Source organism: Pararge aegeria, chromosome 4 (assembly GCF_905163445.1).
Source record: "Pararge aegeria chromosome 4, ilParAegt1.1, whole genome shotgun sequence".
NCBI classification, from domain to species: Eukaryota; Metazoa; Arthropoda; class Insecta; order Lepidoptera; family Nymphalidae; genus Pararge; species Pararge aegeria.
The window spans coordinates 14,423,185-14,443,109 of NC_053183.1; the positions used below are offsets into that span (position 1 = coordinate 14,423,185).

Genomic DNA, 19,925 nt, shown 5'->3' on the forward strand with positions numbered 1-19,925 from the left:
ACTTTTATAAGTTACTGAATTTATGCACTTGAACCGTTTATTTATCACCAACGCCATACAGCATTGTTCGAAGGTAAACAATAATGGCGATTGAATATGCTAATGATAATATTACAATCGAAATTAGTCAAAATAAGTCTTTAATTTTTTTTTAAGTATGGGTACGAACGCTATTTTATTTTGATATGTAAACAATAAATAGAAACCATATTTATTGTTAACTCTCTCACTTTCCAATGATTCCTGGCAAAACCTAAATTATTCATTTTTCAAAATTTAGACAGCGTTTGGTTTCATAGATTATATTCAAAACGAAAGAGTAATTCGATAATATTAGTTTCTTAATTTTCTTAAAAGACACTAAAAGGTATTTACATTTGTGAATAATGTTTTTAATTCTAAAAAAAGAATGACCGTTAACAACAATAACAAACCAAGCAAATCATTTTATTCATAAAAAAATCAAACACGTAATTGTTTCCACTTCCGTAAGCAGTGCTTATAGACACCCACACTTAAAGAATTTATGAATGAAACTGTTCACACAAGACCGATGCTAATCTTGTAAGTATAAGCGCATGATTATAACATTACACGACACACACTACTAACTTGCACGCACACATCTAGCAGAACGATTCTTTCTTTGGGCGTGCTTATTTTATTTTATGTTTCTATGCAACAGTAGAGGGCGTCATATGTCGAGTGATTCATAATAATTGATTTACCCTGCAATCGATAAAATGAGATTTAAATAATAATATAGGTATTTTTACGTGTTTTGAAAGGTAAATATTTAGCATTTACGGTTAAAAATTAAAATACGAAGTAGAAGATTTTATTTTGTATATATCCCTTATATGCGCCTCGCGCGCGCTGGTTGCGCTGTCGCCTGTCTAGCGACAATTGACCTAGAAGTTTGGCCGCTCATTACTAGGTGGCGCTTTTATATATTTTAACTTGTGTTTTTTTAATTACAAAACTTTAATGGTCCTATCTGAAGGCTCTTTAAGACCCTGAGGGTAGGGTATGCACTGCTTATTTGCATATATGCAATGCACGCCACTGCATCTAAGGATATGCTATATATATAACTACGTAAGTAAGTTCGTAAGATCCGTACAGGGCTTTTATAGTAGTAGAGCTTTTTGAGTAGTAGTAGAACCACATTTTTGCCACCAAGTAGCATTCCTGGGTTCTGAAGGTCGTGGTTGATGGTTTTATTACAGGTAAGTACTACAGAGGCTACAGCTTACTACACCTTTCGAACAATAAAACTAAATCAAAATAGTTTTATCCGTTCGGGAGCTACGGTGCCACAGACAGACACACATAGACAAGTCGAACTTATAAGATGCCGTCGTTTTGCGTCGGGGTTTAAATAAAAGGTTGTAATAAATGTAATGGTAGGCATGTCACCAATTGCACACGGTTTAGACGCTAGTACCGATATTCAATTGGACGGATTAATTGGCGGGTAGTTGGCTGGAAGACGGTTCTCGAACGTTGTGTTGTGGGTAACATGCGTTAAATGTGTTGAAATTTTACTTCTAATATATCAATCACAGAATTAAGAACTATATTTAACTAAATTATATAAGATAAGATTAAGATAAGATGGGTGTTACGGGTGTTTGGGGCGGCCAGGACAAGCTCACCTGTTTGCACACGGGGCACGGCACGTTCTGCGTCTTGTGCTTCTCGGTGCTGGCCATGAAGTACTCGTTGTGCGAGCGGCGCACGTGGCGCGTGAGCGACGCCGCGTGCACGAACTTGTCGCTGCAGTACACGCACGCCTTGGGCTTCTCGTCGTGCGTCTCCTTGTGCCACTGGAGCTTGGCGCGCGAGTGGAACACGGCGCCGCACTGCGGGCACACGAAGTCGCGCACCTTCGGCTTCTTCTTCAGGTGGTGGCGGTCTCTGCGGATTGCGGTACACGTGTTACAGCCATTTCACCTTACAGGCTTTCATATATAAGCATCAAAAACCACTCCACTTTAGAAGTGTTCCTCGAACAGGCCTTTAGTCACTTTATTCCATCTCGCAGTTGACAGTAATTATGTGACCTGTAATGTTCTAAACGTTTACTAAAAAATGGGACAAATGGAAAAAGCGAGCTGCAACATTTCGCGTATGTTAAGTGAGATGTGTGCGGGGCGGTTTTACTGTTTTTGGGCACAATGCACTGAATGAGGGTTCTGCTTTTTCGTAATTCTGTGATCTCAATCCTCCAAAACTAAATGGAAAAAGTATCTGTAATAGTTTTTTTTTTTTTCATTCTACGAGTTTGCTCTTATTACAACTGCCCAGTCTTTCTGGCGTGATTAAGAAATAAACATCCATAATATTCTTCCCGCTTAAGTTTTATCCATCACCTCAGTGGCGTGCACTTTATACATGCACAAAAGCAATGCATACCCTAAACTTGAAATATAGCCCGTATAAGAGGAGGATTTTTTCCATTTTATGCAATTTTCCTGCTGCATGCATACCCTGGTAAGAAACCCAGTGCACGCCACTGCATCACCTGTAATATAAGTGCTGTCAAATCAAGAGTAGGCGTTTTCTAGGTGAACCCCCCCTAGGCAGCATTATCACTGGCGCACTGAGAATATGGGGGGGGGGGGTCTATTCGGATGATTATAATTTCTGAATTTGGCCCTCCCACCAGGGAGGCTTCGGCCGTTGCTAGTTACCACCCTACCGACAAAGACGTGCCGATAAGCCATTTATTTTAATTTATGTAGGTACTATATATATGTACATACATACACAATATAAAAAATATATGGTCATATTCGAAGCGAACCTCTCTCTATATCTTCACTAAATTATATCTCCCTCTCAACTTCCGTATGCCTCGCCCTGTCACACTTTTCGTACCGCTCTCGTCATGCATTCCAGCTTACTCTCCAAAGTTGCTGCGCAAAGTTTAACTTCAAAACAGAAAAATCGAAAAGAATCTTATCCAGTTTCTATTTGACTAAACAAGTAAAAGTTAACGACTCAGAAATCTTGTCTGATGTGGATAACATGAATAATTCCAATGGCGGAGGATGTAGTGGACGGCTCTGAGCGGAAATCCTGCATCAGATTAGGTAGCAATCTGCACGTCCATAATTGTTGCTGCGGAAACTTGCCTGAGCCGCACGGCTTAGCAGCGTTAGAGCACTGCCACACTAGACGAGAGAAAACACCTTTATTTGTTTTAAGGGCTCCATACACGGGCAATCACTCGATTAGCAATCTGTCAACTGGCTATCCATCGCCAGTGACGGATTGCACGTGTATGTCCATAAACATACATCGCAAGCGATTTTGGATCGCATGCGATCTGGCCGCCTGGCGTGTTTCCACATGATAATACTACCTTTTGGGGGGCCGAGTTCGAATGCCAGAACGCACCTCCAACTTTTTTGAGTTGTGTGCGTTTTAAGCAATTAAAATATCACTTGCTTCAACGGCGAAGGAAAACATTGTATGGAAACCTAAGAGTTCTCCATAATGTTATCAAAGAGAATAGACATGTTCTTGGAGTGGTTTTTGGATTTCTTATGGTGCAGTTGATTCAGATGATGCAGACAAGGTCTATACACATATTGAAGACCAGTATCCCACATTCACAGGCAAGATACGCATAACATGGCATAACAGGGCATTATGGTACAGGGTCTATGCTATTCAAAATGGGCCTGCAACGAGGACGTTGAGTGAATGGAGCATTTGCTTCGTGAATGGGATGGATTGCCAAGAAAGCGTTTGCACCTTTAGGGAGTGGCCTATCCACAACCAGAGAATTACTCAGGATTAAAGGACGGGGCGAGTACATAAGATGCTGAAGGGTCGCTGGATCCACTGAAGTGGGCCCCACCACAAGATAAATATATAGATCCCACATTTACTTAAGATTCAAATAACAGATATCACCGTAAATTCAAATTATTCATATAGACCTGATTACAGGCACTTATGAAGCGTTCATACATTTAACATGTTACACTAATGTTAGTCATGGTGATAACTGCATTCGTTAACTTAAAACTAAAGCTAGGAGGGTTCCAAACGCCCTGGTCTAAGAAGAGCCCACAACAAACTTAGCTAGGTTTTTTTTGTTATCACCATCTTACAGTCTAGTTAATGTTGAGCTATGAAGTAAGAGCAATTCATACCCAAGCTTTTTTATCATAAATGCAATCCTTAATATTAGAATAGGATTTTTCTATAAGCTTACGTTTTATATAAACTTTGAACTTATTGAGAGACATTAAGAGACATTATTGAGAGACATCAAGGATTTCATCTGGTAATTTGTTAACAAAAAGATATACACTTACCCTTAAATGAATTACTAGTTTCATGCAGCCTAGTTAACTGCACTACAAGTTTATTTTTACTTCTAATATTAAAACTGTTACAGTCCACTTTATTTTTAAAATTTGTAATATTTTTATGAACATAAATTATATTATCAAATAGGTATTGATTACGCACCGTCATTAATAACCTAGGGAGTACTTTGTTCACTGATATAGCCTGCCATTTGAACCAATCTCTCAATCAGAATAACACGAGACGTCCTATTTATGTGATGTAAGAAGAGTAAATCCCACTGCTGAGCACAGACCCCCCTCTTTCGTAGGATAGACGGTTTTAGAGCATGGAACCCACCACGCTGAACCAGTGATTGTGGGCTTTAATGACTGTACTGTGTACAGGTTAGTGATAATAATCTGGAGGAACGGACATAGCGATATTTGTAACTCCGTACTTAACATAACTTAACAATTTATGGGTTGACCCGGGATTTGAACCCAGAACCTCCGTAGAGACGTGCAGCATGCTAATCACTATACCAAGGGTAATATTGAGTAAAAAGAGACAAAATTATCACATTTCGCGCATCTTTGCCCTACTGCACGGCAATGAACCATGAGCACTGGCGCACAAGTGGAAATAATATCCAAATAATATATGTATAATCCCTATCCCTACTAATATTATAAATGTCAATGTAAGTTTGTTTGTTACGCTTTCACGCAAAAACTATTAAACCGATTCTCATGAAACTTTGTACACATATTCTTGGAAGTGTAAGAAGTAATATATCATACTTTTTATCCTGACATTAAGCTCGGTTCCTTTGGGAGAGGGGATGAAAGTGTTTGACGATTTTACACCATAACTCGACAAATTATAACCGATTTAAATAATTCTTTTTTTACTATAGAGGTTATAATATGTGTTTAATTTTGCCCGAACGAATTTTGTAGATCTGATGAATGTGGTTGGCGATATAGGACAGAAGTCTTCAGCGGACAGCAGCAAACCCCTCATTTAAGGTTTAGCGATACTGAATACTTATATTCTTTTTAGAACTACCACTAAATTGAATGCCACATCAAAAAACAAAATCAAACGCAGACGAAGTCGCGGGCAACAGCTAGTAAATAATAAACGGGGGTAAACTTGTCCTATTCCATGTTTCCGTGCTTTAGGAATCCGGAGAATATAGATCGGACATAAGGGTAACGTTACGCAATACACGTGCCAGTATAATAGAGCCTTTATTACATGGCTACCGATTGTCTTGTCAGTTAAATAATTACGCGTGTTTACGAGTTTTGCTGTTATTTTATTCTCGCTAGGTAATTAAGTTACTAAAACGAATTACGAAACATTTATTTTGTTACTGGTAATCTTCAATCAATAATGAATGAAAATATAATACGTCAAATATAAGTATAAGTCGTCAAATCTTACCTTACTAAAATATCTCCCTCACGAATTGAGAGATTACTTTCGTTAGTTTTAATTGAGAAAAAGGCAATCCATGGCACATTAACTTAACTAAAGAGTGGTGATTGCCTAATGCGTAAAACGTTAGTCTAACTAACAGGGGAACCGAGTTCGAATCCCAGCACACACTTCTAATTTTACAGAGTTATGTCCGTTTTAAGCAATTTATTAAAGCCCCACAAAGGAAATCATCGTATAAGAAAACCTGTATGCCTGTGTTCTCCAGTCCAAAGTCGTGAGAGGTAAATCAATCAATTGGCCAGCGTAATGAACTACAATCAGTCCGACAGAAGACACGTGTGGGCTTGTTATGGGTTGACAAAAAGATATACAGATAACCATCAGTTAAAAAACAAAAAGTCATAAAATGTATCTGCTTAATAGCTCTATGAAAAGTTACACGAGGTATTTAGGAACCAATTCCAAAGAATCTATTGAAAGGAAGACGCTCTTGTGGCTAGACCGACAGAGGGCTTCAATATTGTATAAGCGTTAAATTGCGGAATTCCAAGATATATTATGAAAATTAGCTTAGCATAATTTGCGCGAAAAGAAGGAGAATCTGTATGTAAACCATACTATTCATAATTGCTTCAATCTTTATACTCATCATCTCCTGAAGTTGCCCCGGTTTCGGAGCGAAAGGGTACATTGCTGAAGATATGTTAGGTGTAGAATATAAAGATTGAAGAAATTATAAAATACACAGATTCTCCATACAGGTTCTCCTTCTTTCGCGGAGTATAGCAAATTAAGATTTCTTCATAAAGAGGGCCTAAAGTACAATACCGGGGAGAATCGCTTTCCAGAAACTTCCGGGTAAGGTAGACTCTGCTATTGCGTACTTTCAGTAAAGGGGTATAGTTAGTATCACAATGTATTTCATTAACCTTTTACTGTTGCGTAACGGGGGGCCGCGGGGCTGCGGACTAGGGGACAAATTGCGGGGCACAGTGCGTGTCGCCGTTGTCATGTCGGCGTATCAAAGAGGCGTTTCATTCACTTCCTCGCGGCTCCGAACTGCTAGCTTGTGTACCTATAAGTCTGTAGGGCTGGCACTCTCCACGTGTAAATCCTTTTCTATAGTTCGGCGACATTTCTGGCGCAGTGGAGCGCTTTGGAGGTTCGATTCTTAGCAGGTACGGTTAAGGAATTTTTAATACTTTCTGGTCTGATCTGGTTGGAGGCCATGGGTACCAGTCTTCCGACAAAGATGTGCCTCGTAGCGATTTACCGTGCCGGTCCAATAATAAAACCTATAATAGTTGCCATGGATTGCAGTCAGGGGCTAACTTATAGTTGTATAAATAACATGAGGTAATTGATGCACTCACCAATCTGCCACGATGCGAAAGACTTTTTAATGTCGCTTGGCTGAACTGATAAGTACTATCTATGGTCGTAAAGAACTTGTTGGAGTTGTCAAAACAGGTCTCAGACAGACTTAAAGCGTGGAGTCTGAGAAACTCATTTAAGAGACGATGTTGTGGACGTCCAAAGATATAATCGGTTACAAAGACGATAGCCATTGTCGACCAGCGACTACGATTAGAAATACCTTGTGTCCCGTGGCTGCCTGTGACTCGTTTGATGTCATCGGTCAGACTCATCGGGGGTCTACCAGCGCTGGTTTTACCGGTGCGAGGTCGACATTCCAGCTATTTGGGACCCCAAATCCGAGCTTTATGTCCCGCTTATTGCCACTTCAGCTTCGCGACTTACTAAGCTATGTCGGTAGTTCTGGTTCTTCTAAGGATCTCCGCATTCCATATTTGATCACGTAGTTCCTACGAGAGGTCCCTCCATCGCCCTCTGAGTGACCTCTCGAGAGGGTAAATTATCACTGGCAACGCGCACTGTTCAAAGTCTTTAGTCTTTACCTTCAGACACTTTGAATGTTTTAAACCCAGTAAAAGCCAGCCCTACACTCGTACCTACTTCGAATCACGCGTTGCGCACTCTGTGACGGTCATGCTCACATCACCACTAATGACAGCTCGGCGTGTACTCCCGCCATCGTAATTAATAACTGTTCTATGACTGTCATATCACTATTAGAAACTATGAGTACAAGATTATGTTTTTAAAAACTCAAGCAAAATTGATAGCTGTCATGTTTATTATTTAGTCAGTTTAGTAGTATTCGTTTTATTGCTGTATTTTAATAATTTTTGTTTTTTATTTCGATTGTTTTTTGTTACTTACACAACTTTTGCTTCGTTTATTATTATATAAAAATATTAAAATGTGGTCAGTGGATGGCTACGCATTTTGTGGTGTCACCTGGTACAAGGTGCCAACTGTAAATCAGCGCTGAATGCTCCCACTGGCGCATGCAGCACAATGCTGAGCTGGCACTTTTTTCTAGGTTGTGCCACACATGACATGAACGTGGTGTCGTTTATATTGTAATGTGTGGCGCAACGTAAAAAATCTTTTTTTCATGTCAACAATTTACAGTGTTAATACACCAGTGTTATTGGAAGCTTTTTAGAACACAGAATAACGGATCAAAGTTTCATCAATAGACTGTAACAGTTTTCCCATGCCCAATCGCAGCAGATTCTGCCCGTTATATTTATAAAGATCCCTTGTGTGACACCTGCAGGAAAAGGGAGGGGTAGGACATTATTTTTAATTTTTTAATTTTATCAAATATGATACACATATGTAACATACAAATATTTCTCGCCGAACTGATTATCAAGTTCGTCTGGTGTAAGTACATCTAACATGCACCTAAAGCTAAAATATAATAGAACTGTACATATACCTTTTTCTTTATATATACTTATAATAAAACTGTAACTGAAAGATTTCTGTACATTTAATATATTTTGAATATTTAGATCGGGAGATGCTTTATAATTGATACTCAGTCCAAAACAGATTTTATTTAATTTTTGTCTGTCTATCTGTCTGTCGGTCTGTCCGGGCATCACGTGAAAACTACTGAACGGATTCAAATAAAACTTTGTATAGTGGTAGTTGATATTCCGGGTCAACACTACTTTTTATCCCGATAAACAATAAGTTTCCTCCGGGAAATGGGATGAAAATTTTTATCAATTTTACTTAATATCTCTGTTAAATTGCCACCGATTTTAATCATTCTTTTTTTATTCGAAAGTGTATACTATCAAGCATGTATGGTCTTATTTTAATAAGGATCTGATAAATATTGTCGGAGTTAAAATAACTCTTCACACATAACAGCGAGTCGCAAGGTAAATGGGACAACGATCGAATGCATGCGTACCATCCTACTAATATAATAAATGCGAAAGTTTGTGAGGATGGATGTATGGATGGATGCATCCATACATCCATCCTCACAAACTTTCGCATTTATTATATGTATGTATGTAACAACTAAAATACCACATAAAATAATAGTAGGTACATGCTACCCACGATGATTATGATGTTAGCATCAGATATTTTCTAGCTTCTCGATTTACTCATACGCTGACGAAGTCGCGGGGGTCCGCTAGTTAATAATATTTTGTACACAAACAAAAATTAAAAAAGAAAAAGACAACTCCAGGCTTATTAAGAAAATAGAATGAGTCCCCAAGTCCCCAATTTTATGAAAGATTTTAAGCACAATGAATCGATTCAGCCTTGTTCCATAGTAGACAACTGTATTCTGTTCTACCGTCACCCCAAGGCACAGAGGAAAGTTTGTGTGATTCATATTTACCTTTCAGTTACTTACTGAATCTGTGCGTGGATGAAATCACTAGTGCATATTATATACAAAAATAGGCGCGAGCTCAGTAGACCGGTATGAAAATTGATGCACAGCTTTTTAAGTAATTCAAGGCATCGTACCTATATGGTTTTCTGAATTAAACATCATAAACGTCTCCGAAAACAAAATTCAGGCTGGCCAAAATATAAGCTCGCGCGATATGTACTTAGTTCTAAGAATAATTCTAATTTGCACCAAAATAAGATACGTATTCGAGAGATTAGCGAATCCCTGCACCCATTCCGCTTATTTTGGAGATAGAAGGGTCTAAAGGCCATTCGCCGATTCCGGGCTGCGAAATTCACCGTTTGCAGTAATCATTGGTTCCGAGAAGTAGCGAGCGCAATCGCCCGTGCTTTGGCCGACAGGTTTGAGGCTACGGCCCACCGACAAACTTTAGTGCTCACCTATTCTATATTTATATATTAATATTATGGATTTTGTTTCAATCAATTATGAACTTTTAGGATAGAAGATTTTTTTTCTAGTTTATCTCGCCACGTCCTATAATAATTTTGAACCAAAAAAAAAGTCAAAAATGCGTTCCTAATAGGTATATGAATAGACGATGTAACTTTGTAGTGGCGTTGCGTCGCAATAAAAATATTATTGATTGTTTATTTGCCCTCCTACTAATGATTATTATAATTAAAAACTTTGTCTTTTTTTTTTAATTTTACAAATCTAAAATATGTGAGACAACTTTATTTTTTTTAATTCAGACTGCGCTGTTACAAGGTTATGTCAACTTTCATATATTTTTGTAAATGACCAACTAACAGAGGCTTTGGTTCAGCGACCAGAATATACCTAGGCAGTTGTATCAAATACAAACGACGCAGACAAACTGACGTGGGAACAATTGGATAAAAAGTAGCCGTACTTACACTCCTCTCATTCAACTAACTCTATGCCAAAAATCAAGTTCATTGGTAGCTTGATTAGGACGTGAAGTAAAGACAAAGTAACACACAGACACCTCCACATTTATAATATTAGTATGGATTTACAGTCATTATTCAATACAATGTGTAATGAAACTCCGTAATTTGATCAATATACCTACATGTGCATTTTCGAACACGTCAGTCTTGTAAGAGACTCAGACGCCAAGGATACCTTACTAAGAACTCTCAGGCATGCAGGTTTCCTCACGAAGTTTTCCTTTACCGTTAAAGCAAGTTTATATTTTAATTGATCGAACTCAGTCCCCCGAAAGGGAAACTAACCACCCTAACCACTAGGCTATCGCTGTACCGAGTCTTCATAGTTAATAATAAAATCGCGTGTTGGTAATCACGTGTAGTAGATCGGTGTCTTAGGCTAATTGTGCTGGCGTGCATACCGCTTTCCTGTCCGCCATTCAGATGTAATGTCCCACATTGTAATCATTTTTATTGTACGGCGGGAGTTTCAACTTTTAATCTTACACTAATATATATATGTTAACGTTACATAGTATTATGTCACTGTCAACATAGTATTAGTTTTTTTTAATTTTATTTTATTTCCTACTCTTCAGATCTTTTTTCTAAATTTAAAATGCCTATAAATATTTTCGGAATCGACAGGATTTGAACCTGCGACTCTGGGGCAATCGCGGCCTGAGCGCTTTCACTAATTAAGTTACGGCTCTCCTACCGAAAATTAGTATGTATTAAATTTATAAAATTGATAATTCCTCCAAGTGTAGGTAATTAAAAAATAAAATAGATATATATAAAAATATTTCAGATCTTTCTTTTTTTTTTGTTTATGTTCTCCTTGATATGGTTTGTGTAGCGTGTACTCTTTATGTTGATTCCTATTATGTTTTTTTCTCAAATAAAACATTTATTATTATTATTATATAGTCTGTAGAGCTGAAAAGTTTGTTTGTTTACTTACACACGATGATCCCAGGAACTACTGGTCCGATTTGAAAAATCTTTCAGCGTTGGATAGCCCATTTTTCGAGGAAGGCTATAGGCTATATTACTATTACGTACTATATATCATCACGTTAAACCAATAGCACAGCACCAATGAAGTATGTTTCAAACTCGGGGGTGCTACAGTCGCTGCGCTACGTAAACGGTTAAGGTTTCGATAAAATCATGTATCACAAAGTTGTTTTCCATTAAAAGTTCTAAGACGTAATTAAACGTAAGCTTATAGAAAAGGACTACGTAATAGATAAAAAAGCTTGGGTGTGATTTATTGCTCTAACCAGGTTGCTCTTCTAATAATTTTAAATGACATTGTGAGATGGTGATAGCAAAAAAAAAACACCCGGCTAAGTTTGTGGTGGGCTTCTTCTTAGACCAGGATGCGTTTGGAACCCTCGTAGCTTTACTTTTAAGTTGACAACCGTGGTTATCGCCATTATCTCACTACCGCATAATTCTTATGTACGCATCAAAAGTGCCACCTATGGGCCTACTTGAATAAACATATTTATGACTTTGACTTTAAGAAAAAGCATTATGTCTATGAAATTGCGAGGGACCGCTGTTGCGTTATATATTCGTTGTCAGCTGTTGAGAGTTTTTTACATGAGATACCTTCTCTTGTCTATATTGTAAAGATGCATCTACACGCTCATTTATGCTGCTGTCTATCAAAGTCGTGGTAGAGCTTTTCGAAGAACTACCTTATTTCTGCCGTCGAGTAGCATTGCTGTGTGCCGGTCTGAAGGGCGTGATAACGGCGTAATTACAGGCACATGAGGCTAAACACCTACGAATAGGATTGATGGAAACATAGTGGCACTTTGTAGTATCTCTCGCATACCCTCCGAAATGTTGCACTGGTTATAGGCGATGGCTTTTGACTTACATTGCGTTTACTTACTTAGGTGTGCCATCTGCTTTATGCGTTAAATATAACAATAAAAAACAGTTTAATCAAAGTGTTACTACAAATTCTCGACTTGAAATAGTATTACTTTTTTTGTATTAGCGTTCAACTTCGCTTTCGTGGGCAATCGACAACTTGTCGCACTAGTTGCACAATATACTATTGCACAATGAAACTTATTGATAAAGGATTAGGTACACTTGCTACATTCTAACTGCGAGATAGTTTAGAATACACTTGTGGACACCTGGATACACCTAGTGGACATCTTTGTCGGTAGGGTGGTAACCAGCCACGGCCGAAACCTTCCGCCACCCAGAGGACAAATTTTTTGCAATTGATAGCAAAACTCATGAGTTTATCCCGTTGCTTAGGAGAGGGCGATGCGACGCGGTGGTCTTAGACTCAAGCTTTGTGTGGGGTTTACTTTTATTACATATAAGTATAGATATTTCGTGAGATAATTACGAAGCCTCTCCGTGTTGGACTGACTCCCCTACGCCATTCATTGCCAGTTAATTTTCAGTATCATCATCACACAACCGATTTACGTTCACTGATGTACAGTGGTATTTTAAGAGAAATTAAGAGTTTTGGCTTCAGTATCGATTATAGGAGGCTCTCTAAAAGATTTTCACAAAAAAGCCGCGGGCGATCTGAACTATGAAAATCTCACTTGCCTTTAACTGTTCATCCTTCTTAATGATTAATATTATGCTGATATAATTGCTGAAATAAGTGTTTATTTGATTTAACTGGCCACCTGCAAGTGTTTCCGCGTAAAACTTAGTTACTCGGAATTCATATGTTTTGCATAAGAATAATTACTTGCAGCATTCATTTTTATTTATTATGATAGCAGTTGTACTCGTTCTTTGTCTGCGCTTATTACGGTTTTTATAAATCCCGTGGGAACCGTTTGTTTTCCATAAAAAGTAGCCTATGTTACTCTCCGTCCTTTCAACTAACTCTGTGCCAAAAATCAATTCGATAGTTAGGTCGTAAAGCAATGACAAACAAACAACACACTTTCGCATTTATAATGTTAGTATTTATAATACATTTATTAAGAACATATTATTAATTATTCAAACTGCAGGCTCTTTTTAATCCAGGAAAGATGTAGGTAAGTTTTCCATGGAAAAATATGTTGCCGGCGACATTAATTAAATTCATATATTCATTCAGCATATATTCATTCATATATGCTGATAATAAAGTTTAGGAATCTGTGGAACTACTAATCTGGTTTTTTTTTTTTTAATTCCACTAACCTGGAGGTAAATTATGATGCAGCCTAAGATGGTAGCGGGCTTACCTGTTAGGGAGTTTGGTAATTTTATTTAACCTATACCGGAACGGTTAATCGCTTAGCGGCACATCTTTGTCGGTAACTAGCTACGGCCGAAACCTCCCGCCAGACAGAAGATAAACTTTTTGCATTTGATAGCATGAGTTTTTCCCGTTGCTTAGGAGAGTGCGATGCAACACGGTGGGTCTCAGAATGAAGTTCTGTATGGGGTATACTTTTATTACATATAATATTTCCAGTTGCAAGTAAATAAAAGTTTATCCTGAAAGGTAAGTAGTGGCGCAAAGGCAGTGACTTAAACTAGGGCTACTTGCCCTAGTTTAAGTCACTGCCTTTGCAGCAATTTTACGGATATTGTAATTTCTGAACTAAATACTATTGTAATTGGGAGACCCGGTTTCGATTCCCGGTGGACATTTGAAAAATTATTATTTCCAATTTTTCTCTGATATGGTTACCACCGAAAACGTTACGCTTTTCCGCGATTTAGCGTTCCAGTATGATGTCGCGTAGAAACAGATGGGCTATAACTGCCATACTCCCTTTCACCAGGTGAGACTACAGTCAAGGGCTGGTCATTATTTGTGAAAACTTCACTAGCGCGATGCAGGATCTTGGCGTCACGGACGTAGCCTCTCATTAGACCGGACCAGAAACAATTCAGAAATTATAAATTCTCAAATTGCTCTACCGGGGATCGAACCTGGGACCACCTATTTAAAACCATAGCGCTCACCGCTGCGCCATGGACATCGCTCGGGAGCTGTCCAAAGTATAAGCATACAAGGGTCCTGCCTCAGAGTTGAATCGTGGATACCCCACTCTAAACATAGGGCTGCGGTTAGTAGGAATGCGGTGCTGCCGGCATCTCGGCGCCGACACCACCCTCCTCCCATTTCACGTTTCTCAGAAGGCAATTTTCAATCATTTCTCATTTCTCCCGACTGTCATCTGATGCAATAACGTGGAAACATCGACACCTAGATTATAAACCGAGCAGTTTTAGAAATTGCAATAGTCCGTCCGTTTGTCAGAGCGTTGAATAGGCACGATAACTTCTGAACCATTCATAATTTAGAGTAAAAACATTATGTAAATATTGTAAGGTTACTTGAATTTTCGTAAAGTAAAATGTCATTCTATACTAGATTATCTAAACGAAATGATATGATAATCAATAAAATGAAAATCTAAATTAAAACGAAACTTTTTGATAAGACGATGCTGCTACGAAAGCTAGAAGGACTGGCGACTAAAGCGACGCGGGAGAAAAAAAGAAGAAAAGATGGCGCGGGAAGCGACAACGAGCATTTGGGATTATTTGGCGGTATTTTTAAAAGAGAAAAAGAAAAAAGGGAAAGGATTATATTAGAAAAAGTGTAATTATTTCATGAGTTTAAAGTAGACCAAAGTATATCGTTAGCGTAATTAACAATAATATATGTTAGTGTATCATTCTGGAGATTGGAGTAATTTCAAAATAAGTATACACTATACATTGTGCCGTGCGGTGACGGCAGCTCAAAACTCAGTTGTCGAGGTGACAAAAGAAATATGTATAACGGAAAACGGCCAGGAGCATATTCTGTGCCAATACTACATACCATCCCATTGAAATAGAATAGAATTACTTTATTTGCTTGAATACGGTACATATTTTGGTCTTAAAATAATTATTTGTGACTAAACACTCAACTAATTGAATTGTTTGCAAAAATTCAAATGAAACTTAATGTTTCTACAAAACTAGGACACTATGCAATGACACTCGCGGATTTAATATCCAATTAAAAAAAATAACTAATAAGAAAATAACAATCACAATTAATAAATATACGTGCATGTCAAATTATAAAGTAGGTACAAAATATTTTGATGTCATAATATTGTCAGCCCGAGTCAAAACTTTCGATGGAAAAGTTTTTAAAGCAGGTAATATTTTAATTCCATAAATCTAGCTGTTTACTTGGGTGGAATTGCACTTTGTCCATCTGTAAGAGCCTAACGGACAGACAGACGGGAACGATATAAATACAAAGTATATAGTACCGTCATAATTTAAAAGAAAAAGATGTTGAACAATAGTTAATATTCTAAACTGAAACCTAAAATGAGCTTGTAAAGTTGTGAAATATAAAAAGCGGCCAAGTGCGCGACGGACTCGCGCACGAAGGGTCCCGTACCCATTAGGTATCTATAATAAAAACATGTCTGTTGTATAAGAGTTCCCTTAAACATTTTACTCTGTTTTTTAGTATTTGTTGTTATAACGGCAACAGAATTACACCATCTGTGAATCTGTGACCTATTTGTTTATGAATATCCAAATACGGAGCTCATTACCAAAACTGTTCTTGGGCAGAAATAATGCATCAGATGTACGAAGCGCTGCACTAATGTTAATTAGGTTAAACTCATCATTTGAACTGAACTGAAAGTCTCCGTTATTGCTTAATCGTGAGATAAAAGTGCTAATCACGCAAATTTGAGTAGTTTAAAGGGAGCTGATTTTAAGGAACCTAAAGGAAGAAAGTTTTCCAAACAGAAAATGATTAGAAATAATATATTTAAATTTGCATTGTAGAATATTCTTGCTCGAATGAACTACCTACTAGGCACCACAACAAACTATCTTGCCTTGGACTCAAAAAGTAGGGTCGCTACAAATTGCGCCAATCGGCCGCTAGCGCAATGCTTTCGATTGATCTTTGTGGCGCCAGAGTCGACACCCACCAGCAGATCAGACCAGAGAAATATTAAATTATAAAATCTCGGATGTATAGTCCTGTACAGTCTTAGTAATAGGGTCCTGTTTTACCCTTTGAGTACGGAACCCTAGAAATCAAATGCCTCATTGTTGGCTGACCGTTGAGGTAGCGGGCGGGCGCAGGCTATTATTCACAAAAATTAGAGAGCGAGCGTTACGAAATGTTATACTAAGATCTTTCAATTCCGGTGCACAAAAAACTCGAAGGATGACTGGTCGGAACAGGTATAGTAAGATGGACTAACGAATATGTTGAATTGATAATAATAATCATTGGGTCTTTACAAGTGTAAATCGCTCCGATGAGCCCAGTCAAGCGTCTTTTTGCTGGTAAAGTATTCGACAATTAACTGATTGGTTAAGAGAGAAGAGACAAGTTGCCGAACCTAAGAATATTTAAATTAAGAATCAAAAAAAATTACACACTGTAATGAAAATATCCTCCCATAGGCTTCCTTGGCAAGAAAGACACAATCGCAAGAATTCGTTTTCATGTTTTTATTGATTGATCGTCTGTTTATTTTTATTTTTAACATTTGCACTCACTGGTGCAAATTCTGACGTTTTTCATAAATATCTAAGATGCTATTTTTTTTTTTTAAGAATTTCTTTGTTTTCTTTTTATTTTTTCTTTATATAGAATTCACGATATCTATAAAATACTCACACTGGAATTCATATTTTGAGAGGTGAACAGTCCCCCTAAAATATGGCTTCCACATTTATCTTGGACGAACAATTTTTTTCTGTCATAGACAATCCCTGAAAAAACTCCTAATTGAATGGAGTTTTTATTTGAGAGAATTATTTATGGTATACTATTTTAAGTAGGAAATTCTAAACAAAGTCATTTGACGGTTGACACCATAATTCTCGATCTCAAATCTGCCAAATTGGAAGTTCCTTACGCACCAGTTTAACATTCGGTATAGTAGAATAATATTAGAGTAGGAACAGAAACAAATATGTAAAACTAAAGTTGCCTAGTTACCGTAAATAGTATAAAAATATATGTTAATAGTATAAGAATATGTTTTCGTGGAACACTTCTCACGAGATCACGTAATCCATTTCGTCATATCAAGATAAGCGTATTTACATTAAGAGATCGGGATCTACCTAAGCAAACGAGTATTTAGTTTGAAATTATGTTTTTTTTGTCACAGGAAACATTTTAGTAATTTAAGTATTTGTCGAGTAAACTGAAAACTATTTAACAAAACTCTGACACTTCAGCTTAACCGACAAATTTCCAGGGATCAACAACCTGCTGATGCAGTGGCAGAGAGAAAAAAAATTTAGGTCCATGAGATATAAAAGGGGAAGTAAGTCAACGATACTTAATCTTAGGGCATATTTCATATTATTATCACTGATTTAGGCATATTGTGAATACATTTTTGCATCGATGTTACGCTTAACTTCAGAAATATTATTAAAATAAAAAAAAATATAATTTTTTTTTAATTTGTGTGTTTGTTTGAGAAACACATTTTAGATATTTTATGTTTTTATAAGTATTTTTACCATTGCATTTACAATTTTACATACCACTTACCTACGTGCATTTTAAGTTTTAAATTTAAGAAATATATTTCATCATGTTTGTTGAATAATCACGAATAAGAATTTTGTATAACTTAACAGTATGAATTACATATTATAATCATCATAAATAAGGGGGTTTTTCATAATGTTAAAAACTTGAGACTTTTTAATCTTATTGAACTTCTAGGTCTAATATAATCAGGCATCAGGCAACACAAAACTTAAATATGTATCTTTGTACATAGCTTGTTTCAAAATAAAAAAATAAGTATGTAATTTAAAAACAGTTTTCACGATCACGAGTAAATCCCACGTCACAAGTTGTAATAGTTGCAAAGAAGGTTACCATGCTTTAAAATATTGTCAGACTATTAAAAAAAAAGTTTTATTAAATTATTAAATTAAATATATTTATCATATCATTTAATATATTCAGTTTGAACTAGTGCGACTGTATAATAATCTACTAAAAGATTTTTTTTCGGAAAATTAAAAACTCACTGTCTAAATTTATAACTATTTAGTTAATAAGGTAATTAATTATATTTGTCTTTATATGGGTTCGAGTCACCAATTAAAATAATTAAAATCTTAATGTAATTAGTTTTTAGTTCTCTTGTAGATAGTATGTTCTTTGGAGAATAAAGTCTTTAAACCTAACCTAGTATAATATTCATCCATAATATATATCATCACCAAATTCAATGTATTTTAAACTGCTTAATTTACACATCACTATTAAAACAACTTAAATCTAAACGTCGTAACACGTTGGGCTGTTAATGCCAAGGTTCATAGCAATTTAACCAAAAAGAGAGCCGGAGAGAAGAATGTAAGGAATCCAATGGGCCAGTAACGCACGCTCCAACTCTACAATAAAATCCAAAGGTTTCCATCTGCCTCAAAACCTGTGGTTTCGAATAGAACAATATGTGTATTCTACAACTATCCTACATTAAATAGGTAATTGCATAGATCTGGAATGCTTTCATGGTATAAAAATTTGTTCCCTCCGTTTTTACGCTTAGATTTTTTTAAACAACGCTACGGATTTGAATGCAGTTTTCTTCAATAGATAGATTAGTTCAAGAGGAAGGTTTATATGTAGTAAACGTGCATACTATAGCAGAGAAAAGTAAAGAAATTCATGGATTTGTAATGTGATGTGAGTGGCATGAAACATATTTTTGTGCGCTTACATTTAATATGTTGACTAAACCTTAGGCGATAGATTAAATTAATGAACTATGAAATTGCATTCCACTACTCCAAACTGCCCCACATTAGTATCAACAATGCACTGGTGCGAAGCCGGGGCGGGTCGCTAGTTTTCGTATAATACATTTTTAATATGAGTTGGTACTTTCAAATCAACAGTGAATAGGCATAAAGGTAAACAGCCAACCACTGAAAAAACATTCATGTTCATCACACAAAAGATTTCCAGTTTTGGGTAACGAACCCACAGCCTTGGACTCAGAAAGCAGGGTCGCCAATCGGCCGTCAAAAAATGTACGAAAAATCCAATAATATTATCGTGCAGTGGCGGGCATAGAGGGTATGCACAGGGTATGCAAATGATATAAAATGAAGAAAATCTCCAGTACGAGTTATAAATACTTAAGAGTAGGCTTTTTATAACTCTTACAATGTCTATCCTTAAGTTTTTTATAACTCCTACTAGAGATTTTCTTCATTTTATATCATCTGCATACTCTGTGCACGCCACTGTTATTGTGGTATGTACCCGTTGAACTATATTTAAGAAAAATTTATTAACCACGAAAATCTTACTTTAAAATCTTTAATGTAAGTACGAAAAAAACGTTTAAATGCTTACATCGTCAGCATGGTAACCCTGTGAGTAATAATTTAATAAATCTCGAGCGGTTCGAGATTGAGGTATAAAG

The 19,925-nt window shown here is 36.8% G+C and overlaps 1 protein-coding gene across 1 annotated transcript; it reads right to left on the minus strand.

Moving 5' to 3' along the window:
• Nucleotides 1-1,607: 1,607 nt before the first annotated feature.
• Nucleotides 1,608-7,813, minus strand: LOC120623544 (zinc finger protein 672-like). Its single transcript, XM_039889597.1, has 2 exons — nt 7,776-7,813; nt 1,608-1,920 (listed from the first exon to the last, which is right to left on the minus strand). The coding sequence occupies exons 1-2, from the start codon at nt 7,811-7,813 to the stop codon at nt 1,608-1,610; spliced, it is 351 nt and encodes a 116-aa protein (XP_039745531.1).
• Between the last annotated feature and the right edge of the window lie 12,112 nt (nt 7,814-19,925).